The sequence below is a fragment of the Crassostrea angulata genome, chromosome 5 (assembly GCF_025612915.1).
Source record: "Crassostrea angulata isolate pt1a10 chromosome 5, ASM2561291v2, whole genome shotgun sequence".
Taxonomy (NCBI): Eukaryota; Metazoa; Mollusca; class Bivalvia; order Ostreida; family Ostreidae; genus Magallana; species Magallana angulata.
The window spans coordinates 15,325,294-15,340,559 of NC_069115.1; the positions used below are offsets into that span (position 1 = coordinate 15,325,294).

The 15,266-nt window shown below is 36.3% G+C and overlaps 1 protein-coding gene across 6 annotated transcripts in view; it reads right to left on the reverse strand.

Moving 5' to 3' along the window:
• LOC128183361 (uncharacterized) overlaps positions 1–14,385 on the reverse strand; it is a 58,627-nt gene extending 44,242 nt beyond the window's left edge. For 5 of the 6 annotated variants that reach the window (XM_052852344.1, XM_052852342.1, XM_052852345.1 and 2 more), the window contains exons 1-8: positions 11,006–11,165; positions 9,859–10,027; positions 8,867–9,003; positions 5,095–5,156; positions 3,158–3,206; positions 1,888–2,073; positions 1,311–1,407; positions 112–189 (exon numbers count right to left, since the gene is read on the reverse strand). In XM_052852344.1, coding sequence (XP_052708304.1) covers positions 112–189; positions 1,311–1,407; positions 1,888–2,073; positions 3,158–3,206; positions 5,095–5,156; positions 8,867–9,003; positions 9,859–10,026 — 777 coding nt within the window. In that variant the 5' untranslated portion in view covers position 10,027; positions 11,006–11,165. Of the gene's footprint in view, positions 1–111; positions 190–1,310; positions 1,408–1,887; positions 2,074–3,157; positions 3,207–5,094; positions 5,157–8,866; positions 9,004–9,858; positions 10,028–11,005; positions 11,166–14,138 lie in introns of those variants that run through there. The other variant, XM_052852341.1, reaches the window with a different exon arrangement.
• Positions 14,386–15,266: the final 881 nt, after the last annotated feature.

The window sequence follows — 15,266 nt, forward strand, 5'->3', positions numbered from 1 at the left end:
AAATAAATGTAGAAATTTACGTTCAATTTGACTATGGGGGTATTTAAATAAAATTTCAACTATCTTGGTATGTTAAGGAAATTTCATAATTCTGCATGTATTAACATGTACCTGATATTCAACATAACTGGCCTCCAGTTCTTTGTTGCTTGCTCTCATATGTTCCAAATCACTTGTTAGATTGCCTATCTGTTGCAAAATTAATGACAGCATTGTCAGATCAACTATAGTACATCACGTTTTATTTACCTGCATCTCCAACCATAATTAATCCGAGTTCAACAAACAAAGTTAATCTACGGCTATAATGAAGATGTCTTGCAAGCTAATCATTTAGAATCAAGGGTTGATAGTTATGGTATCCATTAACTCTCTGTAATGGTTCTATTGAGGTAGATGATAGATTCTGTGATTTTGTTCTGACTTTGATCCAAGGTTTATACACTACAGAGCAATATCAATTATAGACCATCAGGATGTCTGAGGTCTCCAGGTACAGCTAATTCAGTAGGAATACTAACAATGCAGGACATTCAATATGTCTTATGTTGAAGTTTTAAAAACAATATGTACAGTAACAATGAGAAATTCTACATCAGTTATATGATGACAAATCAGCTAGATATTCCTTCAGTTCAAGAATATTGATTTGCAAAGAACAATCATATATTTTTGTGTAAAGATGACAACAACTCAGAGATTCTCCTCGGGTGCTACATGTAATAAAATGCAAGCTGTCAATAAAGGACTAATATTTCTAGCTCCTACAAGCCTTTTGTAGGAAAAATCCCATGTTAATGATGATGATATGATTGACCTTGGTAAAATGACCTTGGTCCAGGGTCATGACACACCTTAATGTCATGAGCATCCCTTGTCAACTCTATGTATGAATTTCTTATATTTTTTTTTTAAAACTGTATGAACCCGACACAAAATGCCATGTTGATGATGTGATTGTGACTTTAGTCAAATAACATTGGGTCGAACTGGAACATCCTTAAGTCATGAGCAAATTGTGCACAAAATATGAATTTCTGATATTTCTTTCAACATTATACAGAAAATTTGAGCCAAAATTTGATTTCAGATACTGGTAATGACCTTTCATATCTGTAGACAAAAAAAGTTGAGATCCTTAGCATTGCAGGCTAGCCTGCTGTCAATTTCAGTAAATGATATAACTACCCGGGGTAATTGTATATAATCAAGAAATACTTAATCAGTCAATCAGTACTTGTTTTAAGTAATTAGAATGGTATTAACACACATGTAGATCATTGCAAAACAAAGACTTTGCAAGTCCCAACCTTCTGTTGCATCTCCTGCTTTTGGTCCTGTAGTTTCAGAATAATGTCTTCATTTTCACACTCATGCTGCTGTCTCAACTGTATGGCTTCCTGCAGACTGAAAATGGGGGAAAAAGGTAGGTTAGGATCAATTGGAATTCTATCATGAAGTTTTACAAATTCTGGACAACTTTTTTACAAGACTTACACACAACTTGATTTTTTCACATCCCCTTCTCGATTGAAAAACCTCTTGGACAGAGTGTTAGAATTCACTCCTTGAACTGTCTCCCGAAGCCCCTCATTTGAAACTTATGTCTGGGTAAGTATAAAACTACTACACCTCAATCTTTTCCTTCAATTTCTCTACTAAGGAACATGGTAAAACTCAACCTTTCTTGCCAACTCTTTGGTTGCTGGCATTGCTCTGGGTACTCTCCCTTTGATCTTCTTCTCCAGCCCTTAGTTGCTGGCGTTGCTCTGGGTACTCACCCTTTGATCTTCTTCCCCAGCCCTTGGTTGCTGGTGTTGATCTGGGTACTCACCCTTTGATCTTCTTTCCCAGCCCCTGGTTGCTGGCAATGCTCTGGGTACTCACCCTTTGATCTTCTTCCCCAACCCCTGGTTGCTGGCGTTGCTCTGGGCCAGGGCCTCCTCCTGGCTGTAGATCTGCTGCTGTAGTGTTGAGTTCTCCTCCGTCAGTCTGCTGTTCTGGAACACAAGTTCCTGGATCCTGTCCATGTACTGCTGTACCTCATCAGCTGACACTCCAAACCCAACACTCCTACAACAATATATATACAGTGAACAGAAAATGAATGAAATTCCTCAAAGTAAACCTATACTGTGGTTTCTATAATATTTGTGGACATCAATTTTTGTGGACTTATTAAAAATCAGCTTCAAAGACACGTTAACTCATGTGCGGCAAACTAGAAATCGTTAAGATGGTGACCATCTCAAAGGGCCCTTACTAAGGATTAACATTAGCCTAGATGAAAAGCTTTCAGAGAATTTTGCTTTGACCTTGACCTATGATTAGGAAATTTTCCAGCTGGTAGAGAACTGTTTTTAAGCTGATTGCTCACCTTTAACCTCAACCTTTTTTTGGCTTAATCTGAGCAATGTTAAGCCAGTGAGATAAACTTTTTGGATAATATTAACTGAATTTCAAAGAAATCTGCCACGACCTCCAAATTTGACCTAAAAATGTTGTTCAAGGTCACTGCACACCTTTTACCCAAAAGCTATGTTTCTGTAAATCATGAGGCAGATGGGGCTAAGGGGAACATATGTATGCTATTAGAAATGTTTTTGTGTTGCCTGATATGACCTTGACCCTTTCCCAAGAAACTCTATATAAGGTTGTTACACACCCTTTGACCAAAGGCACTCTGTGGGTGAAGTATGAGCCAGATCTGACCAAGGTGAGAGAATATATGATCTGGACAAGGATTTTTCACATAACTCTGCTATGACCTTGAACCTACAACCACTGCACATCCTTTACTCTGAGGCACTCTGTGAAGTATGAGTCAGACTGGGCCAAGGGGAGAGAAAATATGCTCCTGACAACTGATACCAGATGGATGACAGGCTGATCACTAGAGACAGTCTGCTGTTTAATATGTTATTAGAAATTACACTTAATGAGTATCTAATTCTGTAGATCAACTCAACACCAAAATCCACAAAAATTAGTATTCAAGGAAAACTGATGAAACCCCAGTTTAGAGATGGAGAAAATACCAAGCACAACAAAAGGTTTTTGTGAATAACTTCAAAACATATATATATTTCATTTGGTTTTAACACCTTCTGGCATTAAGTTATAAATAGTGTATGATTATATTGAAATATAGACTTACAATTTGTCATCTTGTTTGTCAAATCCTGCATTTGAACTCCCTCCTCGATCTATCACAAAAAATTACCAAATCAATAAACCAGCAAAAAGTACTTATAATTCAATGCACACAAAAATTTAGAAACAAAAAGAGAAAGTAATTTTATTCAAAAATTTTCACTATGTGTATACTCATCATTCACTCAGACACATTTACATGAGATAGACTGTGAGCGCATTTACATTTTCATGAGACAGACTGAGCTAGTAATCTCAATTTACATAAATAGACTGTGAGCGCATTTGCATTTTCATGAGACAGACTGGGCTAGTAGACTAGAGACAGACTGTGAGTAGTCTTACATTTACCTGGGACAAACTGTGAGTACATTCACCTTTATATGACACAGGATGTAAGTACACTCACATCTATATCAGATAAACTGTGAGAACACTTATATTTACATGAGAAAGACTGCAAGTCCACTAACCTTCCCATTAGTTAGACAGAATGTGAGTACACTTGCATTCACATGAAACACTAGGAGGACAGAGATGCCGGACTGTGAGTTTTTCACCATGAGATAAACTGCAACTCAGCAGACTGACAGGGCACTCACATTACATGAGATGGATATCTTGGACACTCATTTTCATAATATGGATATCTAGGACACTTAAATGAAATGGATATCTAGGACACTTATTTTCATAATATGGATATCTAGGACACTTAAATGAAATGGATATCTAGGACACTTATTTTCATAATATGGATATCTAGGACACTTAAATGAAATGGATATCTAGGACACTTATTTTTATGAGTTGTCCTACAAGGACACTCACTTACATGAGGCGTCCTACAAGGACACTCATTTACATGAGACGTGCTACAAGGACACTCACTTACATGAGGCGTCCTACAAGGACACTCATTTACATGAGACGTGCTACAAGGATACTCACTTACATGAGACGTCCTACAAGGACACTCACTTACATGAGGCGTCCTACAAGGACACTCACTTACATGAGACGTCCTACAAGGACACTCACGTACATGAGACGTCCTACAAGGACACTCACTTACATGAGGCGTCCTACAAGGACACTCATTTACATGAGGCGTCCTACAAGGACACTCACGTACATGAGACGTCCTACAAGGACACTCATTTACATGAGGCGTCCTACAAGGACACTCACATACATGAGACGTCCTACAAGGACACTCACTTACATGAGACGTCCTACAAGGACACTCACTTACATGACACGTCCTACAAGGACACTCACTTACATGAGGCGTCCTACAAGGACACTCACGTACATGAGACGTCTTACAAGGACACTCACTTACATGACACGTCCTACAAGGACACTCACTTACATGACACGTCCTACAAGGACACTCACTTACATGAGGCGTCCTACAAGGACACTCACTTACATAAGACGTCCTACAAGGACACTCACTTACATGAGACGTCCTACAAGGACACTCACTTACATGAGACGTCCTACAAGGACACTCACGTACATGAGGCGTCCTACAAGGACACTCACTTACATAAGACGTCCTACAAGGACACTCACTTACATATGACGTCCTACAAGGACACTCACTTACATAAGACGTCCTACAAGGACACTCACTTACATGAGACGTCCTACAAGGACATTCACTTACATAAGACTGGCTATGAGGAAACTTATTTGTAAACTAAGATGGGCTAAAAGGACACTTATCTGTTAAAATGAGATGAGCTATGAGATACTCACCTCTAAACGAGATTGGCTATGAGGACACTCAGTTTCTTGAGATGAGCTACGAGGACACTTAATCAAATGAGATGATCTTAGAAGACACTTTCTTACATGTGATTGGCTATGAAAACATTTGAGATGGGCTATGAGGAGACTCACTTTTGTGAGATGGATATCGAGGATACTCACCTTTAGATGACACTCGGTTTGCTGGATCAGAAAGAATATCTTCATATTCAGAACCCCCATCACTACAAATACAGAGAATCTAGAAATGAATTTCATGCATTCAGATCAAATAGACTCGTGGTCATTCATACTGATTTGTATGAAGTTTGATTTGATCAAGTCAGATAATACTGACCAGTACAAGTAAGACTCACAGAAACATGAAATTCTTTGATAATAAAAAATTTATTAAATTCATATACATATGCTAGGTCACAGAAAATTATGTGCAAAATAGTTCAGATTATATTCATCTCGTTTGAATAATATCTAATCAAGAAGAAGATCATCTTAAAAATTCCAATTAACTCACATATTTACCATGTCTTTTTCTGTAGAATTATAATTTTTAGCCACACAACACATTTACTATGTACAAAATGTGAACAACTTTACGCACGGAAAAAAAGTTCCTTAAAGATAAACAAACATATCATTTCTGAACTTGTTTTATAAATCCTCCCCTCAGTAGAGCAAGATGCATGTTGTTTATTATTGTCATTACATCATTATATATTATTTTGTATATATGTATACACATTGTAATTTATTAGAAATGTTAAGGACATACAATAAACAAGTATTTCTTATGTTACATGCAATTACCCTACGTTATCTTTATATCTTTGTGAAAGTTAATTTTTGTGAGTTTTAACCCCCCCCCCCCCTAAGAAATTCATAATGATTATCATATTTAATAAAGTTACCAAAAATAGGTCTTGGAACTCTTTTAACCCTGGCGGAACTCTTAACCCTAGCAAAAAAGATCTGTTTCTTGGCCTGGCTAATGCAAAACAAACAAACAAACAACAACAGAAATGCTATTTTGAGTATTTGGCTTAATTAGAGAGCTAAAAAATCAAGATCAAAACATTTGTTAGGAAACAGTAGTTTGAACTCCATACAGATGCCACCAGTTTATCACCTGACTGACTTGCTTGACCTGCTGGAGGTGTTGGTCATACTAGTTGTACTAGCGGTACTAACAGTACTAGTGCTGCTCATCACAGACGGGCACTGAATCTTAAACGAGTCCGAAAGAAAATGACTCATCTTCCGACTCTGAAGTGAGAACCGACGGAACTTCTGTCTTCGTTGATGTGCATCCATATTGAAAAGAAATTTTCTCCGGAAAACTAAGATAAGACTTTCCTTAGATTTTTTTCCACACCTTTTGCCTATATCCTAGTATCTCACCACACTAAAAATGTCATATATTTCAAACCTTTGGCAAGAATTCATCATGATCAAATAAACCAATACAACGACATCTCAAACTTCACTCAAGATGTCAAATTAAATACCTAAGATACATACAGTTCTCCAAGTTAATTATACATATTTATATCACAGAGTCCTTTAATTAACACAAATAACTTCCAATCATCAGCCAGCGTACGTCTGGGAACCAATTACTCGGAGGGATCTCTTACAGTCTAGTTCTATAATTGTTTATTCTTACAGTCCAAGAACAAAATAGAAATCTCATATATGGTAATCAAAATATACGTAAACATCATCTTGTTCTCTGAATAGGACATCACATAATTTCTCTCTGTAGTAGTATGAAAAACAATGAGGTGCTAATGGGTGACACATGTACATGCATGTATGTATGTATGTATGTATGTATAACCTCTACCCGGTGAAGTTCAGGTGCTCAATGATAATCAACTAGTTCCATGTCATTTTCATTTAGTATGTGCCACTGGAAATAATCATGGAAGTGTCTTTGCAATATAATAATTGAATACTGCATTACTGCATTTGGTCTAGACATCTAGTGTTAATTTGAATCTATTGGCAGCATCAAATAACTTTACCTGTATGATCTATTTTTCAATCTTGCATTACATTGTATTGGTTAACGAAGTCACAAAACCCTATGAGATTAATTATTAACTTTAATAAACATGTAATACCATAATTTTAATGAATGTTTAATAAATAAATGATATCAAAAATGGAGGTCAATAAATATTCCGTCATTGTTTCAAAATTAGAATAAAAAATTATTTTTATAAAGACTCCTCCTAGTCCTTGCAAGACCCCACATCTTTGAGGATGATACTGTTTACTGTAAAGGGAAATTACTGGTATTTTACCCAATTTTATTCTTGCCCCTTTCGCCTTTGTTGAATTTAAGACTGGGCAAATTCTAATACATGTACATCTCACATTATCCCTCTGTAAAAACAACTGTGTCTGGGCGAATTCAAGATGGGGCAAAACTGCTTGAAAGTTTAGAAGGGCAAAAATTCCACAGAGTGAAAATAACCTCATATGTTATAATGTACACATGATACAGTAATTTAGTTCCTCATTTTATACATATGTAAAATCATACATAATTATGTATTTGTTGAATTTGCACAAATATGATCAATAATGAAGCCCAGTAGTAGTATTTATGAGTTTATGACCAATATTTAGGTACAACTAATATTTAGAATTAGCCATATGGCTAATGTAAACATAGGCTCTTCAAACAAGGCTTAAATTATTAAATTTGTTTAGAGAAAATCAATGAATGCATTGATAGTAACCTAGCTTTCATCATTTGCCATCAAAGATTAATATCATTTATCATTCAATCCACACAGCTATCACCTATTGAATTATGAATATTCCTTTGCCATTGACACTGAACCCCACTTAAATACAACTTACAATAAGATACAGAGAAGTCCAATAGAACCTACATCAGAAAACTCAACTGGCGATCAATGAATTATCAAAATAATCCTTCAAACGCAAATGACAACCTAATGCAACATAACGTTAACTGTATAGTATTCTTTATAATGCTAGTGCAAAATGTAGATACAACAGATGGACATAGATGGAAGAAACTTCATGATCCTCAGGCCGGTTTTCATAAACCATGCAAAATTTAACCCCAACAAATGAAAGTTGATTTTAATTAGTGTATGACCTTGAGGGGTCTCCAATACATGTACCTGACATTTTTGGCCCCCTCTTCTATACATGTAACTGACATTTTTGGCCCCCTCTTCTATACATGTACCTGACAACTCTGGCCCCCTCTTCTATACATGTACCTGACATTTCTGGCCCCCTCTTCTATACATGTACCTGACATTTTTGGCCCACTCTTCTATACATGTACCTGACATTTTTGGCCCCCTCTTCTATACATGTACCTGACATTTTTGGCCCCCTCTTCTATACATGTACCTGACAACTCTGGCCCCCTCTTCTATACATGTACCTGACATTTTTGGCCCCCTCTTCTATACATTTACCTGACATGTTTGGCCCCCTCTTCTATACATGTACCTCACATTTTTGGCCCCCTCTTCTATACATGTACCTGACATTTTTGGCCCCCTCTTCTATACTTGTACCTGACATTTTTGGCCCCCTCTTCTATACATGTACCTGACATTTTTGGCCCCTTCTTCTATACATGTACCTGACATTTTTGGTCCCTCTCCTCTACATGTACCTGACATATTTGGCCCCCTCTTCTATACATGTACCTGACATTTTTGGCCCCCTCTTCTATACATGTACCTGACATTTTTGGTCCCTCTCCTCTACATGTACCAGACATTTCTGGCCCCCTCTTCTATACATGTACCTGACATTTTTGGCCCCCTCTTCTATACATGTACCTGACATTTTTGGCCCCCTCTCCTATACATGTACCTGACATTTTTGGTCCCTCTCCTATACATGTACCAGACATTTCTGGCCCCCTCTTCTATACCTGACATTTCTGGCCCCGCCCTGCTGCAGGTGCTTGATCCACTTCCACATGATCTCCCGGTACTGTTCAAGGGTCAAGCTGGGGTCACCGCCACTAGGGTCAGCCAGTTGCAACAGGAATGACAAATCTTCTTCACTCTTAGAAAACAGAATGTAATTTTTTTAAAACGATCAGATTTTGCTCATGAAACATCATTTAAAAGAATTAATCATAGTTTCATTTTCATGTTTAAGAGAAAGTCTGAGGCAAGTAAAGTAACAACATCAGTAGTAAATTGCCTAAAGAATTTCATGGAACTAACTTTTTCCACAGAATTTATGCGGAAATAAGATTAATCAGTCCAAAACTACTGCAATTTGTTGTGCGCCATAAATTGCAACATTTTAACATGTACAAAACTGTAGCTCCCTTGTCATCCACCCGAATTTTTTCCACACTTGAAGCTACAGACCTACAGCTAGAACAATTTTATCTTTTTCCCCTCATATTGTTTAACAATATGAATACAGTAAAACTCGGTTATAGTGAAGTCCTAGGGACCAGTTGATTTTCTGTTATATTTGTAATACTTTATAATTATCTGTATAACTAATTCATAATAATAACTATAGCGAATTCACTGTATACATGTTTTCTTTTACAAGACTACAATTTTTACTAATTGAGGCTTAAAATAAAAATACATTACTTTGATACCTTAAATAATCGGATTGTGAAATGAAAAACTGCAAAGAAATTTTTTTTAAAAGTGTAAAATTTGGTTATTATTCACCTCTACAGGACTCAAAGTCAGTTGGCTATATCCGTAAATTTGTTATATCCGAATTCGTCGTAATCGCAAAATTTTGCAAAGATTTGTTAACAATATTACAGGGGACTCAAAAAAACTTCGCTATATCCGAGAATTCGCTATATCCGTGTCCGTACTAAACGAGTTTTAATGTACACATGTTTATTTGTGAAAAAAACTGCATGGGACAAATTATACTCACTTCACCAAAACTGGTCTGCACCCTAAGGTACTGGATGATGCGTGACACAGGGACATAGCCACTGCCTTCCAGATCACTGGTGCGGAACAAGATGTCCACATGCTCTATCAGATCCTGTTCTGAAATGCCCGACTCATCCGAGGAAAACAATTCCTCATCGGTGTCCATTCTAGAGTAGCAAAAATAAGAACAAACATTTTTAAAAAAAATTAGACAAGTAGAATAATTAACAAACATGCAAATTTCAAACACTCTTGTAAAATAAAGAATAAAAAAAATCCACACTTTGCAAAAGTTATGTCCCTTGGTTGCCACCTGTGGAAAACCCCATATACTTCTCACAGTAGCCTTTGTAGTTTAGGGGTTCATAACTTCAAAAAATTGGTTTCTGTCTGCATTTTGTTTGCCCAAAGGCTATAAATGGGGCTGCTCATACATCAAAGTCATTAGACCAATCCATACTTTACAAAAGTTATGTCCCTTGGCCGCCATCTTTGGGGAAAAACCCATATATTTCTCACAGTAGCCTTTGTAGTTTAGAGGGTTGTAACTTCGTTATTTAACACTAGAAATCCGTTTCCGCTGTGAATTTGAATTGCCCCAAGTTGGGGCAACCCACACATTGAAGGAATAAATTAAATTCCAAGAGATTTCTTCACAGGACGCCCAAATATTTGGTTGCATAAAGAAGGGAAAAGTTGTTTTTTCCCTTTTGACCTTTGGGTTGACCCCGCAAAGGGGAACAACTTTTGCAAAGTGTGGATTGGACTATTCCAAAGTTAATTGCATGCAACACAGGAAGCCCAAATAATTTGGTAGGCATAAAGAATGGGTTGTTAGCGGTTTTTTTCCTTTTGACCTTTGGATTGACTATGCAAAGAGAAACAACTTTTGCAAAGTGTGGATTGGTCTATAACGTTAGTCAGTGTTTAAATTGTAGTTGGGTATGACGTTTTAATTATGTGGATTTTTTTAACAACTTCAGTCGAGTCCCATACATTTTTTAAAATTTCTTTTATAAGTATAAAGTTATTGCTATTTATACACATCTATCAGGTCGATATGTGTCTAAGTACACAATTCAGGCAGAAAATTTCAGATTATAACTGTAAGGAACGTGCATGTGGACACAATTTTTTTAACAAACCTGACTGACGTTTTGCTTATGCACTACATTCTCAAGAATTTTTCTTCATTTTCTCTATCCAAAACAGTTCAACAATCCTTATGTTTTGACAGTCAAAAATTGTCATAAATAGGCCTATTGTATCAATAATATTTTATAATATTTTCTAGCGCAGACGACCTCGTATCAGACGTATTTCGCGCTCCTTTGTCAGATCGAACTTTTAAGAATATCGATCCCGATCTGTAAAACGGGACACTTCCACAATATGCACTTGTTAAATTTTCGCTAAATAATTCCTTTACAGGCGCGGAACTTGAGGGGGGTCATGGAGTCCTGACCCCTTTCAAAATTCATAATTATTTAAAATTACATAAAAAATTAACAACAAATATGCCTCGGACCCCCCCCCCCCCCCCGGGGAAACTCAAATAACCGTCGGACCCCCTAAAAAGTTCTAGTTCCGCGCATTCTTTATGTAAAGAGATATTAGAAATAGGGAGATCAAAATGGAATTTATTTTATTTTTATGGCAACAGCCAGTTAGTAAAACGTCTGAAAAATTAAAATATTGATTTCTCAGAAAAACCAGTTGATTGATATAGCATACATTGTACAATGTACGTGGATTCATGACCAATAATTATCTAAATTCTGAATACGTACATCCAAAGCTTTATCATAGGCGGATCCAGGAGGGGTAGGTAGGTCCGGGGGTTGAACGTACCGCCCCTTGCTCTGGAACATATCATGATTTTTTAAAACACTGAGAGAGAGAGAGAGAAAGAGAGAGAGAGAGAGAGAGAGAGAGAGAGAGAGAGAGAGAGAGAGAGAGAGAGAGAGAGAGAGAGCTTATTTAAAGAATTTTTATCCATCAATAATCTAAATACATTTATTACATGTGTAATTATCTTTAAAAATGCTTTAGAAATCGCCCATTTAAATATTTCCGTGCAGCACGTGGACTTTAACTATGATTTATTTCTTATTATAAACAAAACCCTATCCATATTTATAATTGAAGTAAAGTTACATTGTGAACACGAACTTCACAGACTAACAAGTCGTCTGGGAAATTTGTCGATATTAATGCAGATTAAAGTACATAATAACTAAAATACTTTCACCAGTTTAGAATTTTAAATCTTTACAATATTTATTTAACAAAAAAAATACGTTTTAGATATTTTTGGAATTTTAAAATCCTCTGCGAAATTTAAACTCGTAGTTTACAGATATCCGGCTTTCGATTTTGTAAACTAATAACAATAATCAGCTTATCTATCTAGTCTATATTCTTTAAATACTGCTGATCCATCTCACTCATGTAATTATACATCCAACTTAAACAGTTTATAATTATTAATTTGAATGTTTTAATCATGCATGTACGTGTATTGGTTAATTCGTACAAAAAGTTTTATGTAATCATATTTTTTTTTCCAATATTTTTATTTACTTTTTCTGATAGAGGCAAAATAATTGCTTTTTTTTAAAATAAATAACATAACAGATTTAAAAAAAGATTTATGTTTCATTTGGTATTAAAAGTATATTATATACATTATATTTAGCATTAGCAGTATTTCTCTAAATAATTTTATGCATCCTATTTTTAAAAAATGCTATCGTTTATTTGTTTTCATCAAACTATTCTGAGGTAATTAATAACAAATACATTTAATTGTGAAAACAGACTATACCCCCCCCCCCCCCCGATCACTCAGGTGTGAAAATCAAAATGTTGACCAGGTCGGAATTGAGAATTTCAGGATGTTGGCTAAGTGGGAATAAACCTAGTGAACTCTCTAACCCACTAGCTGCGCTAGGTGACAAATAGGTGGAAACTATTTATGAAATTATAGTTGATTTTATTAATTGTTTCTTCTGATAAATAATACGTAATTATATGGAGGTAACCCATGGCACCTTAAACGGACTGCTGACCCCACGGCCAGACCTCCGAGTTCATTGTAGTACTAGTTGTAGATACTTGTACCATGTACTTTAGCAACCTTCACATTTGTGGAGAAATTAGCTGGCCCTTCTGTGTTACGTTATGGTCAACAATGTTGTTAATTTGCGCATATTAATAACTTGGATGTTTCATAAAACTTTCAGGGGTGGCATGCAAATAAAATTCCAAGGATACCATTAAATCATGTCCACAGGTGCTTGAGGACAAGCCCCCCCCCCCCCCCCCCCCCCGATTTAGACCTCCGGGGAAGTTGACCTTTTTGATAGAAATTTCTCCAAAGTCAAGTGTATAACATGTTCCATATCCAATATCTGAAAATTAATTAAAAATTAACGATTTATTTAAAACAATCCCAGCCCGCATTTAAAAAGAGGATTTGCGGAAGGGGGGGGGGTTACAGTAATCGTTTATTTTCGTTATTTTTTAGATATTTATTAAAATGTGTATATGACGTTGAAGGAATTTCTATCAAAAAACCCCCAGGGTTTTAAATTGGAGGGGGGAGGGGGGGGGGGGCTCCTGTCCTCAAGCACCTGTGGTCATGTCACCAAATGAATCGGAGAGTGAGAGGCATATGGCGGACCGGGCGGAATTCACACTGCTGCTGACCATGAGTGACCGGGGAATCGATCTACATACTGAGTATACATATATATTTCGTGTGTGTATTGATTTTCTTCTTGAATGAAGCTATATAATACGAATTATTATTCTCATTTTAAACTTTGTAACTAATCGAATAGTTCTATAATGCGAGCTAGAGAATATATACATGCATGTAGGTTTATCTTGTTTTAGTTTTGTTTTGGGTTTTTTTTTTACACTAAATAAAGGCACACGGGTAACTGTTATGTGGGAATGCATGAGTGAGCAGCAATTGGAATTAAGTAAAATTTTCTATAATCAAAATATGTATAAGGTATACTGTTTATATACTATCCATCTTAACATTGTAACAAACGGCGTATGAACAAAACCCTACATGTAGGGCAACGGTAGGTTGATTTAGATATGGTTATTATACATTTACACCACGTACCGTTCATGCTCAATATACATATACTACTTCTGCTACTACTACTACTACTACTACTACTACTACTACTACTACTACTACTACTACTACAAGAGAGAGAGAGAGAGAGAGAGAGAGAGAGAGAGAGAAAGGCGTCTTACCATGACGATCTGCCACTAAATAGCACTGATACAGTTAATCCTTTAAACTCCATCAATATCTTATATTTTAAAAATCCCATGCTGTAACAATGCACAAAAATATGACCATCGTCGGTCTTTATATTTGCACTTCCGATAGAACAAAGAAGTTTTTGTGAACTAGTATACATGCAGAAGCAAGAAGTGTATGATCAAATGAACACATTGACAAAGATGAGGAGATAAAAGATCGGGAAGATTATGTACACACAGGTCGATAGCAATTCGATTTTCAGACGCGGGTCGAGCAAGAGAAACAAATTTAAAACGGCAGGTATACACTGTCATATCTCCAAGTATATCGATCTATAAAGGTGCATGTACATATGGAAAAAAAAGCTGCTCGAATTAAAGTTGACATCCGATGATTTTCCTCCCTGATTAATTTTGTGTGCAGCATATTAATTTATCGGAAACTGTTGACAATTCACAGGAAATTAAAACTGCATGGTTTTAAAATGTGTGAAGAAGTTGTGTAATTTTACGTGTATAAAATCAATATAAAATTCATATAAGCACTAAATTGTTTTTGTAATAACCCCCCCCCCCCCCCCCCCCCCAATATAATACGAGGTTACGGATGGAGCAAACTTCATCGCAGAAGCAAGTCTGTGTAATGTGTGGAATAAAAAAGTTCCGTGAAAATGCCGATATATTTTTGTCAGAGTAATCTTTTAATTGGGGGAGGGGGGTGGGGTCAGAAAGACTTGTATCGGCAATTTAACTTTGAATTGAATACATGAATTTTCCGGGGGGGGGAGGGTCCGGTCCCCCTAGTTGGCCACACCCACCCAATAAATCCGAGCATTTCAAGTTAGAATTTCACGATTCCACCTTTGAGTTAACTGCTTTAATTGTCGTTGAACTTGTTTTACATCAAGAGATTGGGAGTCTATATATCCTTATTCTCACAGACTGTAGCGTACATGTATAAAAATTCTACATTTTGTTTTCTTTTCTATTAACAGAATTTGCGTATCATAAGTAATAAATTTTAAAGTTTTCGTATAAATATTACCCAGCTTTTCAATCAAAACAAATGTATGCGATTTCAAAGTGCAGCCCACGATTGTAAACTCACTAATGTAA